Genomic DNA, 24,647 nt, shown 5'->3' on the forward strand with positions numbered 1-24,647 from the left:
TCTTTAAAATAACCTTTAGTTCAGAGGATAAACTAAATTTTAAAATGAAAGCCCCTCAGAGAAGGAATGCAATGATTATCATTAAAATTGCTTTTAAGAAAAAATGCAATAACCATTGATAAAAGATAAATACATGAGTCAGATTCATCAGGTTAATAAACTATTTCTCATATGTGTTCAGCACTTTGGAATGTTCTGACTTTTCCCTGATAGCTAAAATCTACATTAAGGAAGAGATAATCCACAGAGTAGCACATATTATTACCATGCGTATGACTTGTCTCCTACTGTGTTTTGGTATGACACAATTATCACAGACCACTGTGTCCCACATCTGGGGCCTAATTAACATATCTTTAAGATATATTTCAACTACATCCACTCTTTACACACATCAAAAGATTGCACAGAAGATATGAAAGCATAATAAAGAAATTTAAATGCATCTTTACATTTGTTTGTTTAGAAACAAACAGAAATTTAAATATACTTAGAAATATTGACAGTTAATGTAAAAATCATGAAAAAAAAATATCCATCATATAAAAACTGGGATAAGACCTATGCTGGAAAAGAGATCCATATAATTTTTCTTATGTATATTAGTGTGGCAATTAATAATAAATCTATATATGCCCTTGAATGAAGTATTTAGATATATGGCTTTCAAGTAGTACTTGTGCTTGGACATCAAGCTGTATTTCTTTCTCCAAGGATGCTAATATTGATTACTATTGGCCAATGGTACAGGAATGACTATACAGAGCAACTAATGTCACATAGTATAACACTCCCTCAGAATTCAAAGAAATGCATCCTAAATATTTCATGAATAGGGACATTTTACAAAACTTTCCTGTTCAATACTGAGAAGAAAGAGGGATAAAATTTAGATGAGATCACTCAGAGAAAGAAGGATGAGGATTAGATGAAGAGGCATCAGGAGAGACTAACCTAAGTTAAGAGACTGAAATGAATTTCATTCAACTTTCCAAATACCCACATGGTAATATCAGTTGCACTGAGGATCCTTAAATAAAACTGCAAATTGGATTGAGTTGGTCTCCACTGACATTAGTGTTCCCTTTCTGAATTCCTCTCTTCCTGCTCTCCTCTTCCTAGACCTCTAGTATTGTTCTTTCATGTTGTTCGCCGTAAAATGTCCCCTCTTACATTCTCCACCTTGTCACAGATGAAGTGCCCATTTCCTGAGGTTAAGGGCATGGATTCTGGCACCAAATCTGATTCCTTCAGTTTAAATTCCAGCTTTAAATGACTGGAGTAAGTTATTTAACTGATCCGTATCTGAATTTTTCAATTTATAAACTAGAATTTAAAATAGTATTTACAAAGAGTGGGAAACTCAGTTATGGATTAAAATAATTTATACTACAGTGACTTAAAATTATCCAAAATGTTGACAGCATTTCTGAAATCTGTGATTGAGGAAATGCAAAGTTCAAATTGGTTTTGATCACTGAGTCCTAGTTTTGCAACTACTCCAAGCCCAAACCCTCCCAATCCCCTTGTCTGAGCTAGTTCTTACACTGGGTCTCCCAAGAGTAAAATCTATAGTATGTGGAATTAACTTCCAAGTCATCAATTATTCATCACCATTCCAAGTTTGGTAAGTGGGGCCCACCGTATCTAGTATAAAAACAATGGATTTTTACATGATGTGAGCATTTGTGCCTGTATAAGTGAGCCTTATATATTTGTGCTATAAAGTTAGAATACCCAAATGTAGAGAGCCTCTTACGGTATCTCCAATACTGAGTCAAGTGCAATATGTTATCTGGTTACTGCTGGTTCCTTCTTATTTCATGGTGACTTTACTCAAAGAAAAACGTTATCATTGAGTACTGTAGTTAAGTCTGATATTATGAAACTTATGTCTCAAAGGTTCCCCCAAATGTCATATTTGCCAAACCCAGTGATCATTCCTCAGAACCATTCTACTGGCCCTCACTGCAGCATTTGATATAATTACGACACTATCCTTGACATTCTCTCCTTCAACAGTTTGGCCCTGCACTTTAATGCCACTCCTTAGTTCACTCTTTACCAGACATTGTGTTGGCTCATCTTTCTCAGTCCATCTTACAAATACATGCATTTCCTAAAGTTTTATTCTATCCCTGAGTGATTCTGTCTAAATCCACAGCTTCAACTGTCACTTCAATGATGAGGGTTCCTACCTTCACCTTTCCTGTAACCCTAAGATTCACATTTCTGGTTATCTCCTAAATGCACCTAAAATCCCCCATCAGTACCTAAAACTCAGCTTGTCCCAAACAAGTTAAAGTTACTTCTCATGTCTCCTCTTCCTTTAGTTATCAGTAAATGTCTAAAGTATCCAGAATCTATTTCTTTGTTAATTGCCTTGCTTGTTCTTGATCTTTCTTGGTTAACTGACCACTGCTTTAGACTCAAAGCTTTAGTCCTTTCTTGGTTTCCCAGCTCATCCACTGTAGTCATCTCTTCTCTCTGAAGCTGTAGGTCAACCCTATCCATTACCATGCTCTGTTTTGGGGTGGGACTTGGCTCTTAATTGCTTGAGTTGTGTTAGATTAAGTAAGTTTTTCTATTAGCATATATTTAGTACTGTTTGAGTAATATATTAAAATTCATTTTAACTTTGTATATTTTCAATAATTTTTAAAGTCAGATTTATTAAGGCATAATTTACAAAAATTAATATTCACACTACTTAGGTACAAAGGTCTATGACATTTGATAAATACATATAGTCATGCAGCCTCGCTGCAATCAAGCTACAGAGTATTTCTGTCACCCTAAAACGTTCCCTGGTGTAGCTTTGCTGTCAGTCCTCTCTCTGCCAGCTCAGATAACCACTGATCAGATTTTGATCTAGCTTTTAATTTTTCTTCAATAATGTTTTTAGACTAAAATTTTATTTGATCAAGGCATAGCAAATGAAATGTAACAACGCTTTTAAAAATACAGTTAAAATCTTGCATTCTAGAACTTGATACTAATGTTCTGGCACAATTAAGTTCTTAACAATGATAGTAATACTCTGTACATGCCAAGAATTGTGTTGAGAGCTTTGCATGCATTATAATTATGTTACTCAATCAGCACAGCTGTTTGTGGTAGGACTTATTATTTTTTCAATTTTACTCATTAGAAAATTTGTAAGGTGGCTGACATCGGTTTGTTCTCCAAAACTTATAATCTGAAATATTTAGTCATGAAATGACTCTCTCTCTCTCAACACACCACTCTCAACTCGTTTAATTCTTTTTTCTTCCCAATGTTCTCCCTTTTAAAACTTCCCTTTTTCGTTTCCAGCTGCATCTCCTCTTTGGCTAATTTTCTTTTTTGGTAATGCTTCTTCAACTTATTTCCCTATGAGCCCAGTCTTAACCTGTGATACAGTCATTTTTAATCTGTAATCTTCCTTTTAGAGATTCCTTCTGATTCTCATCCCTTAATTTGAATTGGTCTATCAACTTCCTTCACACTCTGCATGACCTTATAATCTATGACTAGGTTCTTCCCATCAGCTGCATCATGTAAATAATTAATGCAATACTTCTATTTATTGTCTTTCATTTTCCATTAAACTCTGCCTTTCCCATTATTAGTTCCCTTCCTCATCCCTACCCTCACATCCCACACCCCATCTCCTCAAGCCTTCAAGCAGGCTGATAAAAGAAACTACCATCTGTCAAGTCACATCTTTCTCTTCAGTTAAATTATAACCTAATTTACATTCCCTTGGCAATTATCTCCAATATAGTCGTGCCAACTTACCCTTTTTTATATTAAACCTATTTATTGCTCATGCCAACCCATTTATATTACAATATTTTTATAGATATTAAAATATAGACCTTTAAACAAGCAAAGAGGAAGAAAGTGATCTGAAAACAATCATGATGTGCTTTTACCATGATTTATGAATATTCAGCAAGTATTGTGTATATGTTAATACTTATTAAATAACTTGCTTACTAACTTGGCTTAACAATATGTACACTTTCCTTTCAACTGAAATAATTTCAAAAAAATATATTTTAACCATAACTACCATCCAGAGCTATACTTTCTTCATTCATCTGTCTGGAAGCCTGAAATATTTAAAACTCATCTGCCACTGACATTTAAATGCCTTTTCAGAAAAATACTTTACAGCAAAAATAATTCTTCTCTTCTGAAATTTAAATGCCCTTATTTTACCTTTTGTTTATTGATCTTAATTACATATGTATCTCCTGGCTCCTTTACATAGTTGGGTTCTTCTTATTCTTCTGGTTTAGTGCAGATATTACTTCTTCAGTCCAGACTTCCTGGATTACTCCATTTAAAATAACCTCTTCCTCATTCCAGTCGCACTAGGTTACATAAGTGCTTTTAATAGCACTTATAACTATCTAAAATTATGGAATTTAGTGACCATTAACCCTCCCAAAAATATAATTTTCACAATGGGAGAGACCTTGTCTGCTGTTGTCATTGTTATATCCCCAGCACCTAGAATAACATCTGACATATAATAAATATTCAGTAGATATTTGTTGAACAATGAATTTTCAGGCTGTGAAATACCTTTATATCACTGGAATAAGAATTTCAGAAATACCTCTCTTTTAATTCAGCCAATTGTGATATATGATAGTTTAATATGCCATTATGATACCTATAGAATTATGCGTCTGGCATAGTCAAACTTGAAGATTGTGTATTTTATAAAGGTATCTTAATAACCTCTGCTTTGGATTTTTCTTCCGCTCTTAATAAAGACTAATTATCATTATTTACACAGCAAACCTAGAATTAACTATAATTCTGAGTAGAAAATATATATATTGGTGTTCAAAAAACATTGAGAAGGAATTTGAATAGTTTGAACAATTCATGACATATGTATTTAAAATAATTTTGGCTACCTGCCACACACTTTATGAAAAATTTATCTAATCTTTAAAACAATCTTTCAATCCTATATGAGAAAAGTGGTAGCTCACAGTTTTTTTGTTTATTTTTCTTTTTTTGGCATTTATTTGCTTACTCTTGAAATAGAAATTTTTTCATTTTGGCTGGTCATTTGTTTTTATTCTTCTGAGGATTGAAACTATATGCATACACACACACACACACACACACACAAACACACACACACAAATTATCAACTCTCTTTTACTAAAGAGGAAACTGGAATTTGGAGAGATTATGATGCCTAAGATCACAGAGGCCTTCAAATCTCATACTTTACTGCTACATCAACATTCATGCTTCCTCAATAGGACAATAGAGGATAAAACATTACTTGTTTGACTGTCCTTTAAGTAAAGCATATTTGTTTTTTTAAAATATCTAGAATTAAGTAGTTTGTCTTGTTTCTCATGCTACAGATGGACAACCAAACTGGTCAATAAGCACAGTCCAATGCCCAGCTCTATTAAAATATTTTTCTCTCCATTTTTAAACAATCCTAGAAGTGGGTATATTATCTGAACTCCTTACTCATTCATTGTTTATGCAGATTATTGGTATATTAAATTTAGATTCAAAACGCTATTGCAAAACCCATGATTTTGCTAATAACAAACATAAATCATAAGTGAAGAGCTAAATAAGTATATCTTTCTGAAAAAATAACCTTTGGTATAATTTGTTTTAGTAGTAATAATTAAAAAGAACTACCATTTTTTGATTATCTAGTATGGACAAAACTCCATGACAAGTTCTTTACAAGTATTACTAGTTTCAATTTTTTTCAAATTACAAAAAATATAGAAATAATTGTTTCTCATTTCTATGTCAATAAAATTATTTAGTTAGATGGTTGGATATATATCATAATTTATTTACCCATTCCTCCATTACTTAACATTCACGGCAGCATCCTTTTTATTGCTACAAATAATGCTTTAGTGAAACTTGTACATACATTTTTATCTGAATCTCTATTTCCACCATATCAGAATCTGCAAATATTTTTAAGGCCCCTGGTGTATATTTTAAAAATTGCTTTTTAGAAATATTAAATTATGCTGCCACTATTTTACTATACTCTCCCCAGCATTAAAATGCTGTTTTTTTAAGTAGGTAAAACATAGTATCTTTAAAAAAAAAAAAGGCACCTATATGGTTTTGAAAAAAATAAAGTATTTTTTATATATTTACTGACCACTGAATTTCTTGTTTAGTGAAATGTCTGTATATGTCTTTTGCCCATTTTTCTATTAGAGTTTTATAGAATATATAATTTGTTCAACAAAGTGATTCAAGTGTTAAGGCTTTTAATACTCTGAGTTGCTGCAAATATGTTTCACAATTAGTTGTTTGCCTTTTAACTTGCTTATGCTGATTTTGATATTTTGAAGTTTATACCTGCCACACTGTAGTCAGATCTCTCTTTTTAAATTTCCTTCACTGCTTTTATTGTTAGAAAGGCATTCTCCCTCCAGAGAAAAGCTCTTTTATGCTTTCATTAAACATAATTAACTCAATCTCACTGCAGTTCATTTTGTTTAATAGGAAGTATAAGCAAGCAGCCCAAAGTCTCGTCCCTAGTGGGTGACAAAACTTGGTTTAGAATTCAGACCTAAATGGGTTCAATGTTCTTGCTGTTTCTATCCAACTCTCTTGCCTCAGAAGTGATAAAGTTCATTTCTGGTGTAGCAGTCCTGATGCACAAGTTTGTACGACAACTAGCTCCTAAACTGGTAGCCACAAACTAGTATAAGATATGTGTAATGCATAAAACAAAATAAATTAATTTTATCTTTCTATCATATCATGGAAAGGATGCTTACACATCAAAATGCATTGGCTTCAATACAGCGGATTCAAAATAAAAATAGTTTTTTAATATGTTTTATACAATAATAAAATAATAGCTTCACTTGTATAGTGCTTACTATGTACCAGACACTGTTTTTAGGTGCTTTACATATTAAATATTAACTGATTTCATCACTACAAAAGCACTTTGATGTAGCAGTATTCAGTTGGCCAAAAAGTTCGTTTGGTTTTTTCCATAAGATGGCTCTAGTAGCGCTTAGTTGTCTTTAACTTCATTCGAAACAATTTTGTTAGATTTTATTGTGACAGCTGTCGTATCAGTGTGCATTTTAAAAAAACTTCTCAAAATTGGTGAATTTTTGTGTAGCCATTTTAATATTGAAGATGGAAGAAAAAAAGCAACATTTTCCGCATATTATGCTTTATGATTTCAAGAAAGGTAAAAGCACAACAGAAACACAAAAAATGATTTGTGCACTGTCCAGAATTAGTCAACAGAAAATGCATAATCTTCCATCAGTATAATGCAAGACCACATGTTTCTTTGATGACCAGGCAATAACTGTTACAGCTTGGCTGGGAAGTTCTGATTCATCCACTGTATTTACCAGACATTGCATCTTCAGATTTCCATTTATTTAGGTCTTTACAAAATTCTCTTAATGGAAAAAATGTCAATTCCCTGGAAGACTATAAAAGGCACCTGTAACAGTTCTTTGCTCAAAAAGATAAAAAGTTTTGGGAAGATGGAATTATGAAGTTGCCTGAAAAATGGCAGAAGGTAGTGGAACGAAATGGTGAATACGTTGTTCAATAAAGTTCTTGGTGAAAATGAAAAATGTGTCTTTTATTTTTACTTAAAAACCGAAGGAACTGTTTGGCCAACCCAATATTATTATCTCCATTTTACAGGTGAGGAATCTGAGGCAGAGAGAGCAACTTTCTCAGGATCACACAGCAAATAAGTGGTGAGACTGACCAGGCAGTCTAGTTGTATAATCTGTGCTCTAATACTGCTTCTCAGACTGTTTCTTACCAGAACAATACTTCCCTCAACACAGATATTCTTATGAAAGAGAGTTAAACTGGACAATTGGCCCAGGTAAAATTGAATGTCATAGTATTGACAGGGCATGAATAATATTTTGAGAATTTAGCAGTAACATCTTACAATCAGGATTAAGTTCTTAATGCAGATGTAATTTTATTTCCATAAAAAATGTAAAAACAATGCATCCTAAACCCCCATTTTAAATATGAGACAGCTGAAACCCGAAGACATTAAATTACGTGTCTGGAATCACAGTTCACTAGCAAGATTAGGGTTAAAACTAGGTCTCCTGACTTCTAATAATCTTTCCAATTTCCTCCACACCACCCCACACAAGGAAGAAATGCTCAAAACCATGTTTATTCCATGTTTGGGTATTCCTATTATTTCAAGATCCAAGAACTTTCTTAACTCTCTTCTCTTATATTTGAGTATTTATAGGCTTTAAAGAATTAAGTATTACACTTTATCAATAGTAGCTTTCATATATGATGTGATGTTTTCATATATATATGTACATACACATATTTCATTTGAGACTTTTTGGTTAAAATATCACAATATTACTTAATAAAATGTTAAGCTTAAACTTATATAAAAAATTTCTCGAATCTACTGTGTCTCTCATAACATCTAAGCTACCTAACACAGTATTGAACGTAGAGTTGACATTATGTGCCTCCTTATAAACTGAGTGATTCTCATCTTCTGATAAGATTTCAGTGAACTAGGGTTATGGTTTTCATGACTGAGCAGTCTTGCACATTTTTTTTTTTTTTTTTTGGCCATGCCGCGTGTCTTGCGGGATCTTAGGTCTCTGACCAGGGATGGAACCCGCATCCTCGGCAGTGAAAAAGCAGAGTCCTAACCACTGGACCGCCAGGGAACTCCCCATGACTGAGCAATCTTGAGTACCTGTGTCTTAGACTTTTGTTAATAATATTAAGTTCATTAAATATAGGATGTAATGAAGAACAGAGAATATCTATAAAATAAATAGAATATGTAACGAGAAGTTTGGTAGTAAATCAATAATTGAAAATTTGGAGAAATTTCAGTAACAGTTTATATGTGCATTTATATGTATACACATATACACTTATGTTAAACTTCCCCTACAATGAATGTTACTTCTTTTTACCTTTTAGAACATAATGCAAGTAGAACAAAATGTCAAATGAAAGCTCACAGCACTCAAAATATGGTATAGATGCCAAGCAAATATAATAAGAATTGAAGTGAAAATTTGAAATACATACCAATGAACAATATTCAGAATAATCAAAGAAACAAAACAAAAAAGGGAATCATTTTCATGCTAAAAAGAATACTGTGATTGCAATAATTTAGCCCAGACTTCTCTCCAGAGTTCCAAACCCATACATCCAATGACTGCTATTAGATATTTACACTTAAATATTCCAAAGGAACCTCAAACTAACCCATCCCCAAACTGAAGTCTTTATTTTGCACTTAAATATTTGTTCAACCCATATTCCCTGTAAGATAAAATATACCACCATATATCCAAACATTTCAGTCACGCAAGATTATCTTATTCTTCCTTTTCCTTACATCAGTAATATCCAATCGATAACTGTCTTATAGATTCTACATCTTTAAATAACTTCTCATGTATCAACTGCCTCTATTGATTCAGCCCATTATGATCTCTTAACTGATTTATGCAAATCCTTATAAATGATCTTTCTGCTTATATAGCTCCACTCCATTTTTTACCTAGTTTCCAAAGTAGTCTTTCTAGAAACAAATATCTGATCATGTCTCTCTCTTGCTTTACACACCTCAATAACTTACACAATCTTCAGAAACCCTCCCCTGCCTTCTTTTGCCTAAACTTGCTTGAAGCCATTTTACCACATTGTTTCCTCTGCCTGTCATATTCTCTACACACAAGGCCAACATATTTCTGGTTTTTAACGTTCAACTCAAGGATCATTGCTTCTGTGAAGTCTTTCTTGAACTAATATCCATACTGCTCAGGTGGAAATAATAACATCATCCTTTGTGATTCCATTGTAGTCTATATATACATAAATCATGTATATATAGATTTCTCATAGCACCTATAATATTATTGAGTTTACTTGTTAAACTCTCAATAGAAAAAGCCCATGAGGATGGGGGCCATTTTGTGTGTCCTGTTATTTCCAGCACCTAGAACAGTACCACACAGCATGTGCTTAATAAATGTGTTGAATGAATGTTCAAGTTTTAGTCCAAGTGTTACTTCTTTCATGAAGCTTTGTCTGGCCATCTATTTGAAACATATTTTATTTGACTTTATACCTTTGTAGAATATATTGTTAGAGTCATCCACATTAGCACATAAACACAGCATGTTACCCACATATTTTAACTCCTCTGTGATACTGACAGCTTGTTTAGGGCATGTATTAGGTCTTTAGTATTTTCCATAATCTAGCACATTGCTGAACTCAAGATAAAAATAAAATACTTTTAGAATTATGTATTAAAAAGCTGAAAACAAGTTTTAAGCCTAAAATAAATTTAAGTACAAGTTATGATTAATTTGTCAATTTAATCTACCTGACTATATATAAATATACATATATGTGAATCTGGAGTTAGTTACCCAGTTATGGAAAAAATGCATATACACCTATGACATAAAATTAATCATTTTATTTTTATCCATCTAATTGGAGCAGTTGCTGTTAAAAGTTGAATATACAACTACCTAAAATAAAAATGCCTGCAGATTTAACATTTTGTTAATATAGGAAGAGAATGAAAAATTATAAAATAAGTAAAAAACAGTAAAAAATTTCTAAGACAAGTTAGATAAATGAAAAATAACAAAGAAAAGCAGTAGAAGAGACAGACCTGCATGTCTTCTCCTTGTGGAGTCCACTTCTTCTGTGATCACATCGTGTAATGGACAGACATAGACAAAGGAGATGGATGTGAGTGGATGTACTCAAAAGGTAAAAAGTGACACTGAAGGAAAGGGCCTCAAATCATTTTGAGAAAAGATCCTGTGCACAGTTGTAGGGAAGATATAATCATATACATACCATATTAAAAGAAAAAAAATATGGAAGAACTGATGGTGAACTGGTTAAGCCACTATGGGTTAGCAGGATCAGAAAAATAAAGTTAGTGTAGAAATAAAGAGGATTCAAAAGTTTACAATTATTTATGGACAGCCAATCCTGAACAGTGATGCTGAAGAAAGATACCATTAGTAAAAACAACATTACTTGTATGACCATATTGTTTAAGATGTTACTGAGTCCATTTAAGATCTGTGAAAATGCTTTTAGAATTTTTACTTATCATTGAAAGGAAAGAACTTAATCGAATCATCTTAAAAAGAGCAACAAAAATAGCTTGAGCAGACTTCTATGCCTTTTAAGTTTCCTAAATTGATGAGTACATACATGAAAATAAGTATGACCAATAGGCCAATAATTCATTGAGTTACTTCAGTACAGAAAAATATTATTATAAAAATATTCTAGAGAATAACAAATATAATAAAACTCATATAAAAAAGAGTAGCTGAAATATATGGCTTTATTTAAATATTAAAGATTCAAGTTAATCTTCAATTTAGACAAATTTTCTTCGATCATATTCCCTTATGAGGCTTACTTATTCAGAAAATTCTTACAGACACCACATAACAGATCATTGATGTTTCCATTTAAATTTGCCCATCCAAGTCCAACATCTACTATACCAGATACAGCACATATTTTGGAAACACTTCTTTACCCATTGGTAGTGGAGAAGTTCAGAAGACATTTTATACAGTGATTAAGGAGGATATGTCTGCTAAACTGAGCATTCTAAGAAAACTTTTTTCCAAAAGATATTAATGAGTTAGTATTAGTATGACTGATACAGAGAAACAATATAACACAAAACCAAAATGTCCTATTTTAATTACCTTCTTAGCTTCAAATTAGTTATTACAAAGTTCTTAATTCAAAACACCACATTCATTTCTGCAATACTTGTATCATAGTTTCTGAGCGATTTATAGAAAAACATGTTATACCAAAATATATTTGGAATATTGATATATTGAAATGATAACTCTTGAGAGAAATCTTTCCAATAACAAGTTTATCTCTTTCTCTGGATAGTGAGAAAATGAAAATTTTCCACTAGGAAAGAAGGGCTGAGATATCCAAAACTTTTTTTCTAAGAGAAAAGAGAAATCCTAGTATGTATTATAGAGAACTGGAAAAAAAAATGACACATTTTGAAACTTAACAATGCCATTTTGATTATTATGTGAGCACACCTTTGACCTGTTCAAAATTAGACAGTAAATCTCATCATGATTATATTACAAACTAGACTTTGCCAATAGGATCGACCACTAGAAAAGTATTATCCTCCTGAAATGTACTCCTACATTAACATGCTATATGTCATATTTTCTTTTGCATCTCCTGTCCACCCATTTCTCAAAGAAGATAAAATAGAAAAATCTGAGATATATTAATATCATAGGTTAATGCTGAATTGTATCATATTTTGCATTATTTTTTATAGGCAAAACTTCCCTATATACATATTTACCACACTACTAACGAAGTTTCCACACATGCTAAATTGAAGTTGATATGAATTGGATGAAATAACTGCTTAAGTATATTCTACCTCTAAGAAAACATTTTATTTTTTTGCAGAAAACACAAAAACAACATAAATATCCTTTCACTACCTAGTATTTTCCTGTATCTTGACTATTTTATAATGGCACTGAGGCAATATTTTTCATGTTATATGGATTCAAAACATTCAAATTTCTTTCCAACCCATTTATTAATTTATTATAGAGAATAACTGAAGCACATAGAGTTCAAGTGACTTACCCAAGGTCATAAAACAAGTTCAATGGCAGAACCAGAAATAGAACAGAGGTCTCCTGATTACCAGGTCAAATTTCTTTCTACTAGATGCTATACGACCCAATAAAAACATGTGAAATAAAAAGTCTAGTAAGGGAAAAAAATCTTTTTATGTTGATACCTGAACTGGACATTTTATTACATAGTATTAATTAGAACGTTTTTAAAAAGAGGTACATGGTACAACTATGCAAGTAATTCACCAATACTTTTTACTCTTGTGAGGAATATGTAACTTAGCACCAACAATTTAATTGTTTTTAGAAAATAATACAAAATTTATATTTTAGAAAAGGATGAAAATGAAAGATTTTGACCAGGATCTCACTGTTAACTTAAAGTGCCCATTAAATCATTTTTCCATCACTTATGTGAATATGATCCATTAATAAATAGATCATAATTAATCTTACATAAAAATCACTTAACTTTAATTAGCAGATAGAATACTAATTTAAATCATAAAATTTCAATGTATAACTTTCAATTATACCAAATATATTAAAAATTTTTTTGACTTTCTTTTCTTCTTCGTGGTGACAGTTTTTAATATATACTATTTGTATTAAACCAGCCACATTTAAAAAGAGAAACTATATCCTTTAAATAGCTAGGTCTTATTTAAATGACAATAAACTATAAAAACTTATTTCATATATATTATTGTAATGAATTGCAGACTTCAGTGAACCTTGAAGGAGGTAAGAGTACCCCCTTCACTCTTCCTATCTCCCTAATTTTCCTTTAATCGTTACTTTGCCACAGTCAAACATTCTACTTTCAGTGCTGTTAATGGCAGTTCTAATGAGAAATCTTTCCAACACTTCATTTAACCAATAACCAGTTAGAGTGATTAAAGATAGTAAAAGTATACCCTCTCTTAGGTGTCTATTACTGTCACAACTGTGGCTGGATCTTAGTTTCAGATTTAGAAAATATAAAAACTTTGTAATAAGAGTGTACAGTATTTGGGGGAGGTTCATTACATCACGTGAGCTAACAAAAGAGAAATAAAATATTTTCATATACTACACTGAAAGACATTAATAAAATATAATGAATAACTCATAAATATCATTTATGGTAATTATTTTGGCAAAATATTTTTAAATTTAAAGTACCATCAATGTGCAAACTATAAAAAGAATGGTCCTTAATCAAGCAAAGTAGTAATTATATATATATATATATATATATATATATATACACACACACACACACACAATAAACCTGTCTGTATTGGTCCTTAAAGTTATAAAAATCTACTGAAGATAAACAGATATATAATAAAATACTCATTTTCATTAAGTTATATGGTGTAAAAGTAAGTTTATGAGGATGAATATAATATCAGCTTTTATGTAAAATTTTGTGCAAACCAAAATTTTCCTTGCTAATATAGTGTATTAACTACCATTATATTTTAAATGAACACATCTCAAGTTCAAACAGAAATAATAATCTGTAATCAACTTAATTTAAAAAGGCATAGACATGAGGCCTGTTTATGCATAAATGCAGTTTTTAACAAGGGTATATGATATCTATTTGAAAATCTGTTGACTAACAACAGACATAATACTGGTTCTATTATCAGATTTAATTGTACTTGAGTAAATATCAATATATATTGTATAGAAGGAAGTATTCTCTTAGAAAGATTCCAGACAATGAAACAGAAGCCTCAAGACTTTAAGTGTACATTAGAACTTGCACGTAATTAAAAGTTAATCATAATTATGAGGGCTTTTTAAAGGTCATAGGAGCCTTAGAATGTTTCCTTTGAGGGAAGGCAAGATACCTTTCAAAATAAAGCCTAAAAAAGCGTCTACTTAGTAGGCGTCTCAGTGATACAAAGATCAGGACAGACCTAGAATATAAAAACAAAATATTTACCAAAGTTTACAGATTTCAAACTAAAACTTCTCCACTGTGACAAAAGTCTTGTTGAAAAATTCCTCAAAGTTATTTGAATTTATTTTCTAAACTAATTATTACTTTCCATGATTTTGCCAACAACCATAAAATTATTGAATATTTACAAAAGCATCTACCTACCTATTGAAATGAGCAAAGTACAATCTTTTAAAATATTAAGCTATTTTTAAAACTAACAAAAATGTTTCTTTTTTAAATGTTTTGTTTCCTAGTTCTAGCTGTGCCAGTTTTTTTTTTTCTGATTCTATCCTTAGAGACTGACATGTAATGCAATTTTAAATGCAGAAGAAAAACACACTTAGAGTATTTATTGAGGGTGTTTAAAATAATTGATTTTCAAACTATAGGATGCTATATCATAAAAAAGAAAGTCACTTAAGTACAGGCTTGGCCTTATAAACTTATCTGTATGTTTAGAGGAAACTGAACTAACTTTAAATGAGCAACTAAATTCATAAATCATGAAATCTCACTTTATTCCAGGAGAACATCCTTGTTAACAAACAATGCTGTATTTACATCTGAGGGTATTAGTAGTACTTAATTCCAAAATTCCGTCAGTTGATTTGTGTTCTATAAGATATTTACTTAGCTTGTTTTACGTCACTTTCTTCTGCCAAAAATAAAGTACATCCATTCTACAACAATCCAGAAATAATCAGAAATTACCAACCTGCTAATATTGACCAAGAACACAACCTCGATTATTTTTACCAGATTAGATGAATTAGACTAGCATCTAATTAGAAGACTAAATTAGAATATTGATTTAGACTGAAATAAATTGCTTCTACTTTAAAAACATGTCAAATTATTCAATAATGAAAGGAAGCAAAAGTTCATAACACCAAAATAGTCAAGAAAAAATTTAAATATAAAATTCACCCACAAAATACACCTTTGAATATTTAATTTTCCTGATGATAAATTTTATAAAGCATAATTCCAAAGGTTGAGCTAAGTAAAAGAAAATCCCTACCTTCACCATAGTTACAAATCCATAAAGAATACAATATGGAAATGTCCAGGTTGGAAAAAATTAAAGGTTAATACATTATATCATAACAATGCTAAAACAAGGGGCTTATGCACACAAAAGCAAGTAGTAAAACACAACTTGTTACTTTGAATATTTTCAATTTCCAAAATACTGTATAATCATACAGTAACCCAACAAAGTGTTTCATTGCCCTCACTTTTCCAGAAAAACACAAGGATTTATTTTCCAGATAAGATACAGCAAGGTAAGTAGCATTGTCATGATTCAGGATAATTAGAGAAAAAGTAGCTAAGTCAATTCTAGATTTTCCTACGTATAGCATACCTTCTACTTAGAAAATGACAAATCAAGGTGGGCAATCTTTTTATGAATAGTATCAAGTAATCATCAAACATATCAGAAATCATTTATAATTACATCTCAAAGCAGATTCTGAACTATTTAAGTCCAAGACTTTCTTATTTTGGAGAAACTGAGAATCTGTATCAGTTCTAAAACATTCATTTAGTCTAACTGAAGTTAGCTTTCTCACCACACTACTTTTGAGTTTAAGTAAAATATGAGATAAAATATTTTATGTAAAAATATGCTCTTTTCCCAGATACTGTCCTAGTTACTAGAAGAACAGATAAACTCACAAAACAAAAATAATAAATTTAACAGATTAAACTTTGTTTTCAATGTTTAATAACACTGCATTACCGTAGGCCATAGTATTCTCATCTAGAATCAGATTGCTCATTGAGAAAATAAACAACAGATTTTCCATGCTCATATGTCCTTGATTTGCATTAAGAATGTTTTGTTAAATTTACGGCCTAAACAAAATCTAATCCACATTCTAAATGAGGAAAACATTTAGTGATTTACTCTGAACATCGGCCATAAAATCTGGGTTTTAAAATCATTTGTAGAATTCTTATATTTTATGATCACATCAAAAATACTAATATGATAAACATCATTATCTTTCCCAGCGATTTTCATCTACATTGCTGTCAGTTAAGTTAGAAATACAGAAAAAAAAAAATCACCCATTTTGCTCATAATTCTCTCAGGACAGCCTAGTTCAGAGATGTATTTTTCTTAAAAGAAGCAGATAGTAATGCATATTACTTAAAGTTCATCTAAGTATTTGTTAACCCATTTTCTAGTCTATATAATGCCATTTAGTCCTCCAGTTCCATAGTCTTATATTTAAAATAAAAATTTCAAGTGATGTTTTAATTGTTAGTATACATCCTTAAACTGGCAAAATTCCCAGGTATTGTTCTTGCATAGATTTTCATAAAACAGCAAAAGAAAAAGATAACGATATATGCTATTGATACATAGCTAACTTTGCATCTTGGGTTTGGGTTCTAGTCTTTACAAACTTTTTCTAATGCCACAAGTTTACTACAATAATCATCTGATGAAGAATCCTTGACTATTAATGGAAGATGATCTCTTAGATTTTAGTGAATAAAAATTATGTATTAAACCCTGATTACAATTACTAAATTATTAATATGGTAGATGTATCTAAATATAAAACAAAGAATGAATCCAAACATGTCTTCTGTAAAACCCAGGCTCATAAACATGTTATTGAAATGCAATTAGCCCCACCTGATATCCCACTATTTTCCTCCCATTCTATCACTCCAAAGTTTCAATAATTAAAAATATTCTCAACATATCCTACCTCGCTTTTAGAAACAAACAAATAAAAATATTTATGAACACTAAAATTTAACACAGCATACGGCCTTAGCATATTGCATACTTACTCACAACATTTAGGATTTGAATTTCCAGGAATTTCCCAGTATATAGGAAAATGCACAACTGCCAAGATTGAAAATCTATAAGCAATTTAAACCATGACATTAAGGCACTCTAATTACATTAATTTTCCTCTACTGCACACATAGCTTATACTCAGTTAGAAGGCTTAAGTGATAAAAAAATACATGCAATATATGAGAATACACAAATTAATAATATCTAAAGAAAATTTAAAAAAATTTTGTGAGATTTAAAAATATGTTTAGCCAAATATTGCATTCTTTCATGATTTTAATAGTCAATGTAATTTATTTACCATAGATATATATGGCCACAAACATATTCATGTAATCAGAGATGATGGCAAACAAGACAAATAAATAATAATTTATGACCGAGGATAACCTACATCACACAACACAGCAAGGAGACACTTTGAGAGTAATAGTTTTTGTTGTATAAATCATAACATAAAACCCATTTTATACTTTGTTTACTTTTTAAAATCCTCTGAAATATATTAAGCTAATTATTATTTTCCAAATAAGTGATTCTTAATTGAAGATTTGAAAAAACATGTAAGATATTTTTCTTACAATTGCATGAATATATTTAAATTTGCAATGTGAATTCCAGTTTATTTTTTTATTTTCAGTATGTAACTGTTTCACTAAAAGAGAATTCACAGATTAAGCCATTTGCACTATGGCATTTTTCCTTGCTCTCCAGACTTATGTAACATAATACTTTTGCTCAAAACATCCTATTCTCCTTAATAGCACTATCACAATTATAATAACTAAATCTTTAGTTATAATTATTTTTAACTTACATATTTTTGCCAGAATGTAAGCTCTATGAGGGCAATTGCGGCATCGTTCTTGTCTACCGCAGTAACTCAGTGCCTACCATAATGCCTGGCATATGACAGGATAGCAATGAATACTTGTTAATAAATCAGTTTAATTTATATATTGACATATTTTAAACTATATGTTTCAGAGATTTAACATGAACCAAGTTACCACATAAAAATACATTAACCCTGTTACTACAGACTCAGCCATTTAATGATGATAGTGTTATAAAAAAATCCATCTGTATTCTAAAATTTTAGAATGAATGAAATTTTAGAATGAATGAAATTTTCATTGTACTCTTATCCAATTACTGATTAAAAGTAGTACTGATTATTCAGTTGATTGGTTATCTCTGCATTTTGCTTCTCTTCCTTTTACTCCTGGTTCAAGTTTTTGTCCTCTGCTTAATTAATCTTATCTCCCCAAAAAAGAGAAGAAAGAGAGAGAAAATAAAATCACTTCATTTCAATTTATTGGTAGAATTAATGGTTTGAAGAGGCTCTTTATTGAATTAGAATACTATGCTATCATTCCATCTTGGTTTTGTTGTAATATTTTTAGCTCCAGAATTTGTAAATAAATCATTACCAATTGGTAAAATATCTCGATAGCATTTGCAATTTAAAATAAGGAATAGCCTATGAAGACAAACTTTAAAAAAAAATATATTGAGCTTTCTATAGTACTTTTTTAGGGATGTAAGCACCTCTCATGAGGGTAGTTTAATTTGGATCAAAATAACCAAATATGTAAGTTAAGCTGTCATTTGTGCTTAAGTGAGTCATTTTTTTCCTAAAGAAATAATCTTAATAATAAAATAATTATTTTCCCCAAAATATGTGTAATTAGTTTTCTAAACAAATCTTGAAATAAAGTTTTCACCACTCTAATCTAAACAGACTCTACACAGTCTAAAGTTCACACCAAAGTGAGAAAAATGAGGTACAACAGCACACACATATTTAAAAAGCATGAAATGCAATGCTTATCGCCTCATGCTTTCAGGGGCTTTCCAAATCCTGACAAACCTGGCTCAGATTGGTGTTTCTTTTTCGGCAATGGTTTGTCATCACTTAATGTACCATTCACCTTTTTCTGCTGGTCTTCCCATGTAACTTCTAGTATAAATCAAAAAAAATAATCAGAGTTTGTCAGAAACATTAGATAATTTGTGTAATAAGAACCTAAAATTACTTCAGGGATCTAATTATTTTTTAATTTTTTTCCCCTAAATTCTCCCGTAAACTTTCAGTAGTACATAGTTAATGTTTTAAATATAGAAATGTGACACTTAAAATTGTTTTATAGATTTCAAAATCCAAAGCATTTAAGTTTACTTCCAGGAAATTCTAAAATCTATTTTCAATAAAAGAATTTTTGAAGGTATGAAGAAAATGATGATTTAAATAATTTGTCAAATAAAGTTTTCTTCTAAGTTGACATTAAATAATTTTATTTTAGAAATAAACATTTTGCTAAATATTATTTTAATGTGGTGAAATGAAATGTTTATATGGAACTAAAATGCAGAGCTTTTCATATATATTAAGAGAAAATCTGTAACATTTTAATATATAATAAGATAAGATGGCTATTTATTTTACTACCGTATTTAGTACTTTCATTAAACAACAGAAAAATGTATGTGCTATGGGATATTATTTCAATAAAAATTAGTAACAGTTTGGTGTCACTGAATATGAGTTACCTGGCTTATCTAAAATCATTTGGAGTTATCTGTAGCATAATATAATATTCATTCACTCAACAAATATATATTCAGCATCTACTATAACCTAGGCATGTCTAGGCACTGGGGATACAACAGCAAAAAAAAAAAAATAGACAAAAACCTATGCTCTCATAAAGTTTATATTCTAGTGGGAGAAATAAATTATAAACAAGATAAATGAGTAAAATATTTTGTGACAGATATTGATAAGTACTAAGAAGACAAACATGAAGTAGGTAAGAAGTAAATAAAATGTGCAGGGTGTGATGAAAATTTTAATAGACTAGTCATGGAAATCCTCATTAAGAAGGAAGGTTTTGAGTGAAGAACTTAAGGAAGTAAGGGAGTTACCCTATGGTTATTTAGGGAGGGAATTACAGGTAGAAGAACAGCACATGCAAATGTCCTGAGGTGGGAGCATGTCTGACATTTTTCTAGGAAAGCACAAAGGTCTCTGTGGCTGGAGCAGAGTAAACAAAAGGGAAAGTCATAGAAGACGAGGTTAAAGAGGGAATGGAATGGAAAGTGGAGGGAGTACAGATCATGTAGGTTCTTGTAGGTCATGTATCAAAAGATTCACTGGTCACCATTTGATCTTAATCTCATAGTAGCATTCATAAACACTTAAGTATACACTTGCTTTTCTTTTTAATCACATGTTTCTAAAGCAGTAAGTCAAGTAGACAGTTACTATCTATGTACATTTTAATCCCCAGGAAGTTTCACCATGCCATAAACAATTCTCTGGTACTTATTCACCTCTGGCCATAAATAGTGAAATACTAACCTATTTTAATATTTAATAATATTAAGCTAAGCAAAACATTAATAGGAAGATAAAAATCACTATCAAAAATGAAAAAATATGCTATACTGCAACATCAAATATGGATGATTTTGGATACACCACTTTGATTACTTATACTGCTAGAAATGACGGCATTAAGTGTAAGGGTTTTCCAGTTCCTAGACCTGAAATAAATGTTATTAATAACGGACATTTGTTCTGTTCCAACATAAATCAGTTACTGCAAGGAAACAAACTTCTTGCTTTGAGAGTTAAATTTACACTTTGGTGTGTAGTTGACCCCCTGATTTCCTAATTGGTAAATAATCTGATAAAGATGCAATATAGTTTTCCCAAGTGGTAAACAATCTGGATAAAGATGCTATATTTGAATCAACTGCTAGTGGAAAGAAAAATCTTAAAACCTTTAAAGAATATACAAATCTTCTGGCAAATTCCAAGACTAGTTTAGCCCTCTTTAGCTAAAAGAACAAAGGAATCATCTGCTCCTTAATCAAAGTTAACCTGTAGTAACACAAAAACAACAGACTAATTTCCCCATGTTGAGGAAAATAATAAACTCATTTATAATACAGTATTTCTTGATTTTGAATAACCTGCACTTTTGGTTATCTATCAATATATAATATTTAAGATTTCACAAGCAATAAAGGGTTGTTCCTAAAATAAAATTTTCTAAAATCCTATACATTTGTCATTTAAAAAGTTGTTTCACCTATCACCATTTGATAAAGTTTGTGATGTTCCAAAAAAGAAGGACACGCTACCTTCTGAAGTAAAATTGAGTGTATAGAAGTAGAAATGGCTTGTTTTGAAAATGGTTCAGTCTTTCTATGTACCGGTAGAAAGCATTTTCTGAAGTGTGGAGGAAAATACCTTAACATATAATAGGGTTAATTTTTAAACACTTTCTCTGAATTGACAAACATTTTAGTTTAAGAAAATCTATTACATGGCAGTAACAACAACAACATAAAACTCATAACCATCCATTTATGAATACCAGACAATATAACAATGAAAGAAGACCTAGATCAAGGCTATCAGTGACATGAAGGAGGTAACAGATATATTACTGGGCTGAGGTGGCTTTTAGGAACATTTCTGCCATTAACTAGCTGCATAACTTTAGGCAAATGTCATAGCCCCTCTGCCTCTAATCTGTTACATTTGAGGTAAGAAAGCTGGTCTTGAAATTTCTAAGGTTATTTCCAGCTCTAAAATTAGAGTTGCTCTGGCTTCTTATCACTGATTAGTCAGGTTTTCTGGGAGAGAACCTATACCAGAGATGGTAAAATTAAGACACTGAGTCTAGAAGATTTTCCAGAAGTTCTAAATGTGCCTATTATCAAATCCTATGTTGAAACCCAAGTGTCTATTTTAAAACAGAATTAAAGTCATAAAAAGAACAGAACTGACAACCACCTCATTAATTCCTCACCCAAAACACAATGCCAAGGACAGCTCATACCTAGCCCTATTGGAGTTTATAGGTCATATAATTAAAATGAAATATTTAATGTAATTAAAAGCAAACTAGTGGGCTTCCCTGGTGGCGCAGTGGTTGAGCATCTGCCTGCCAATGCAGGGGACACGGGTTCGAGCCCTGGTCTGGGAAGATCCCACATGCCGCAGAGCAACTGGGCCCCTGAGCCACAATTACTGAGCCTGCGCGTCTGGAGCCTGTGCTCCGCAAGAAGAGAGGCCGCGATAGTGAGAGGCCCGCGCACCGCGATGAAGAGTGGCCCCCGCTTGCCGCAACTAGAGAAAGCCCTCGCACAGAAACGAAGACACAACACAGCCAAAAATAAATAAGTAAATAAATAAAGTCTTTGATCACATCTCCCTTTAAAAAAAAAATAAATAAATAAATAGCAAATGAGGAAAAGCTGGCTATATTTAAAAAAAAAAAAAAGCAAACTAGTTTTACGCCAGGAAAATGCTCAAATTGTTTGAAAAGTGTTTTAGTTACATTAAAGAAAAAATAGCAAAAAAGCTCTAAGTATGCAGCACCTTAAAGATAGTCTTTTCTATTAAAGGACTCTTATGGTAATTAAAAAAATAAAATAGTCTTCTTAATGTTAAATAATAAAGATCTTAAAATTAAAATTTAAGTACAAAGTGGTAGCCCATGATATTGTACATCTACTACCAAAGAGTAAAAGTGAAAAATGCATATGTAATTTAATTATAAGTATGACTTTGAAAGAATATGTCACATTGCTCAGATGCAAACTAGAAATCCATTCAAGTACAGAAAACATTTTGTTCTAGGGGGATAATTGCATCAAGTAAATAGTTGTGAATTTAATTTGTAGATAGGGAAGCTTAAAAATTGATTTAATAACTATCAGATAATTTGAAGAAACAATTTACTCATGAAGACTTAACTATGAGGTTAAGTGATATTTTAAAAACCCACATTTCTACAAACTAACTATATTCCAGCTAGTTTTCATCACACCATGTAGCCAATCCTATATCAAGACAACAATTTAAAGAGCACAAATTCCTATATTAAAAGATTATACTTGTATAATACTATGTGTTTCAATGTGCTTTCACATACAGCATCATACTTGATCCTATAAAACACAGAAAGGATCTTCTATCAGGTGGTTTCTACAGGTAAGAAAACAAAGAGCTGATTAATAAGGATAAGAACTAAATAGGTATCTTGGTTCACAAACAATTTCACATGCGTTATCTCATTTGATTCTCAAAATAGCATATTGAGAATAAAAGAGATATGCTAAGATTTCCGTTTCTCAGATGAACTAACTTGGGTTAAGGGCCTAGAGTCACAAAGTTGTTCCCTAGAAAAGGCAGGCCCTGAGCCAACGTTCCAAAACCTGTGCTCTTTCTGTAGTACCATATCACCTTCCTAAGATTATGATATTTTCAACAACAAACAGAAGATGGCCTTAGGTTTGTATTTAGGAAGCCACAATGACTTGTTTTGAAAATTGGCCAAAGTTTGCAGAAATGTATGAGGTGGAAGGGGTTCTCTCCTAAATCTGATTAGTCAATTGAAGCTCTGGAAGTCTAGAAGAAATAAAATGAGCGAAAGGGGAAGAAAAGAAAAGTAAGGAGGAATGGCCTCCAAGAAGGAAAGGAAAGATTAGGAAAAGAAATTAGAAAATACTTGTTTACAAGTTAAGTGATAGAGTCCATCATATAATTGACTACTGAAATAACCTAAATAGTCATATGTCCTCAGTCTCTTCTCTTTCAAATCCATCGTGTTCATTGTCACCAAGTTATTATTCCATAAGACAGATGTAACTGAATAAAATATATGATAAATTCCTTGCTATTTTAAAGTATCCCTGAATCTCTCTCATTTTAATTTTTGTCAAATTGTCATTTATCTAAGTTGGCAGGGAATGCTGTACTTAGGAAATATCTACCAATGCCACTATAAAATCCACTCCTATCTAGATATCAAATTTGGATGTCAAATTTGGAAATTAAGACATGGTATTGGTATTCTCCTCACTCTAGAAGCATTCATGAGAAAACAGAGAGGCAGCAAAACAAAACCTGTCCACACCCTGTTACCCTAAATGCTATCCAATTCCTTGAATGCTTACAGAAGCAAGCATCCATTATAAAGACTGTCAAAATTATTTTATTATTTTTGGTTCCTTTGTAACCTGTATTTTCCCCCCTCTTCTTCCCATCCTTCCTTCCTCTCCTATTTATAAGGTTATCTATATATGAAATAATGTAGGCAACTATACACTGAGACTCAGAGGAACAAAATATTTTTCCTTCCATCTCATTGTATATCTTCAGGGA

The 24,647-nt window shown here is 31.3% G+C and overlaps 1 protein-coding gene across 12 annotated transcripts in view; it reads right to left on the reverse strand.

Annotated features, from left to right (window-relative positions):
• RIMS2 (regulating synaptic membrane exocytosis 2) overlaps positions 1-24,647 on the reverse strand; it is a 589,248-nt gene that overhangs the window by 156,318 nt on the left and 408,283 nt on the right. For 3 of the 12 annotated variants that reach the window (XM_036830452.1, XM_036830443.1, XM_036830448.1), the window contains one exon: positions 10,697-10,729. The exons of the other annotated variants lie outside the window; for them this stretch is intronic. In XM_036830452.1, the coding sequence (XP_036686347.1) occupies positions 10,697-10,729 (33 nt within the window). The remainder of the gene's footprint in view (positions 1-10,696; positions 10,730-24,647) is intronic. 12 annotated transcript variants of the gene reach the window in all.

This window comes from Balaenoptera musculus, chromosome 17, assembly GCF_009873245.2.
Source record: "Balaenoptera musculus isolate JJ_BM4_2016_0621 chromosome 17, mBalMus1.pri.v3, whole genome shotgun sequence".
Taxonomy (NCBI): Eukaryota; Metazoa; Chordata; class Mammalia; order Artiodactyla; family Balaenopteridae; genus Balaenoptera; species Balaenoptera musculus.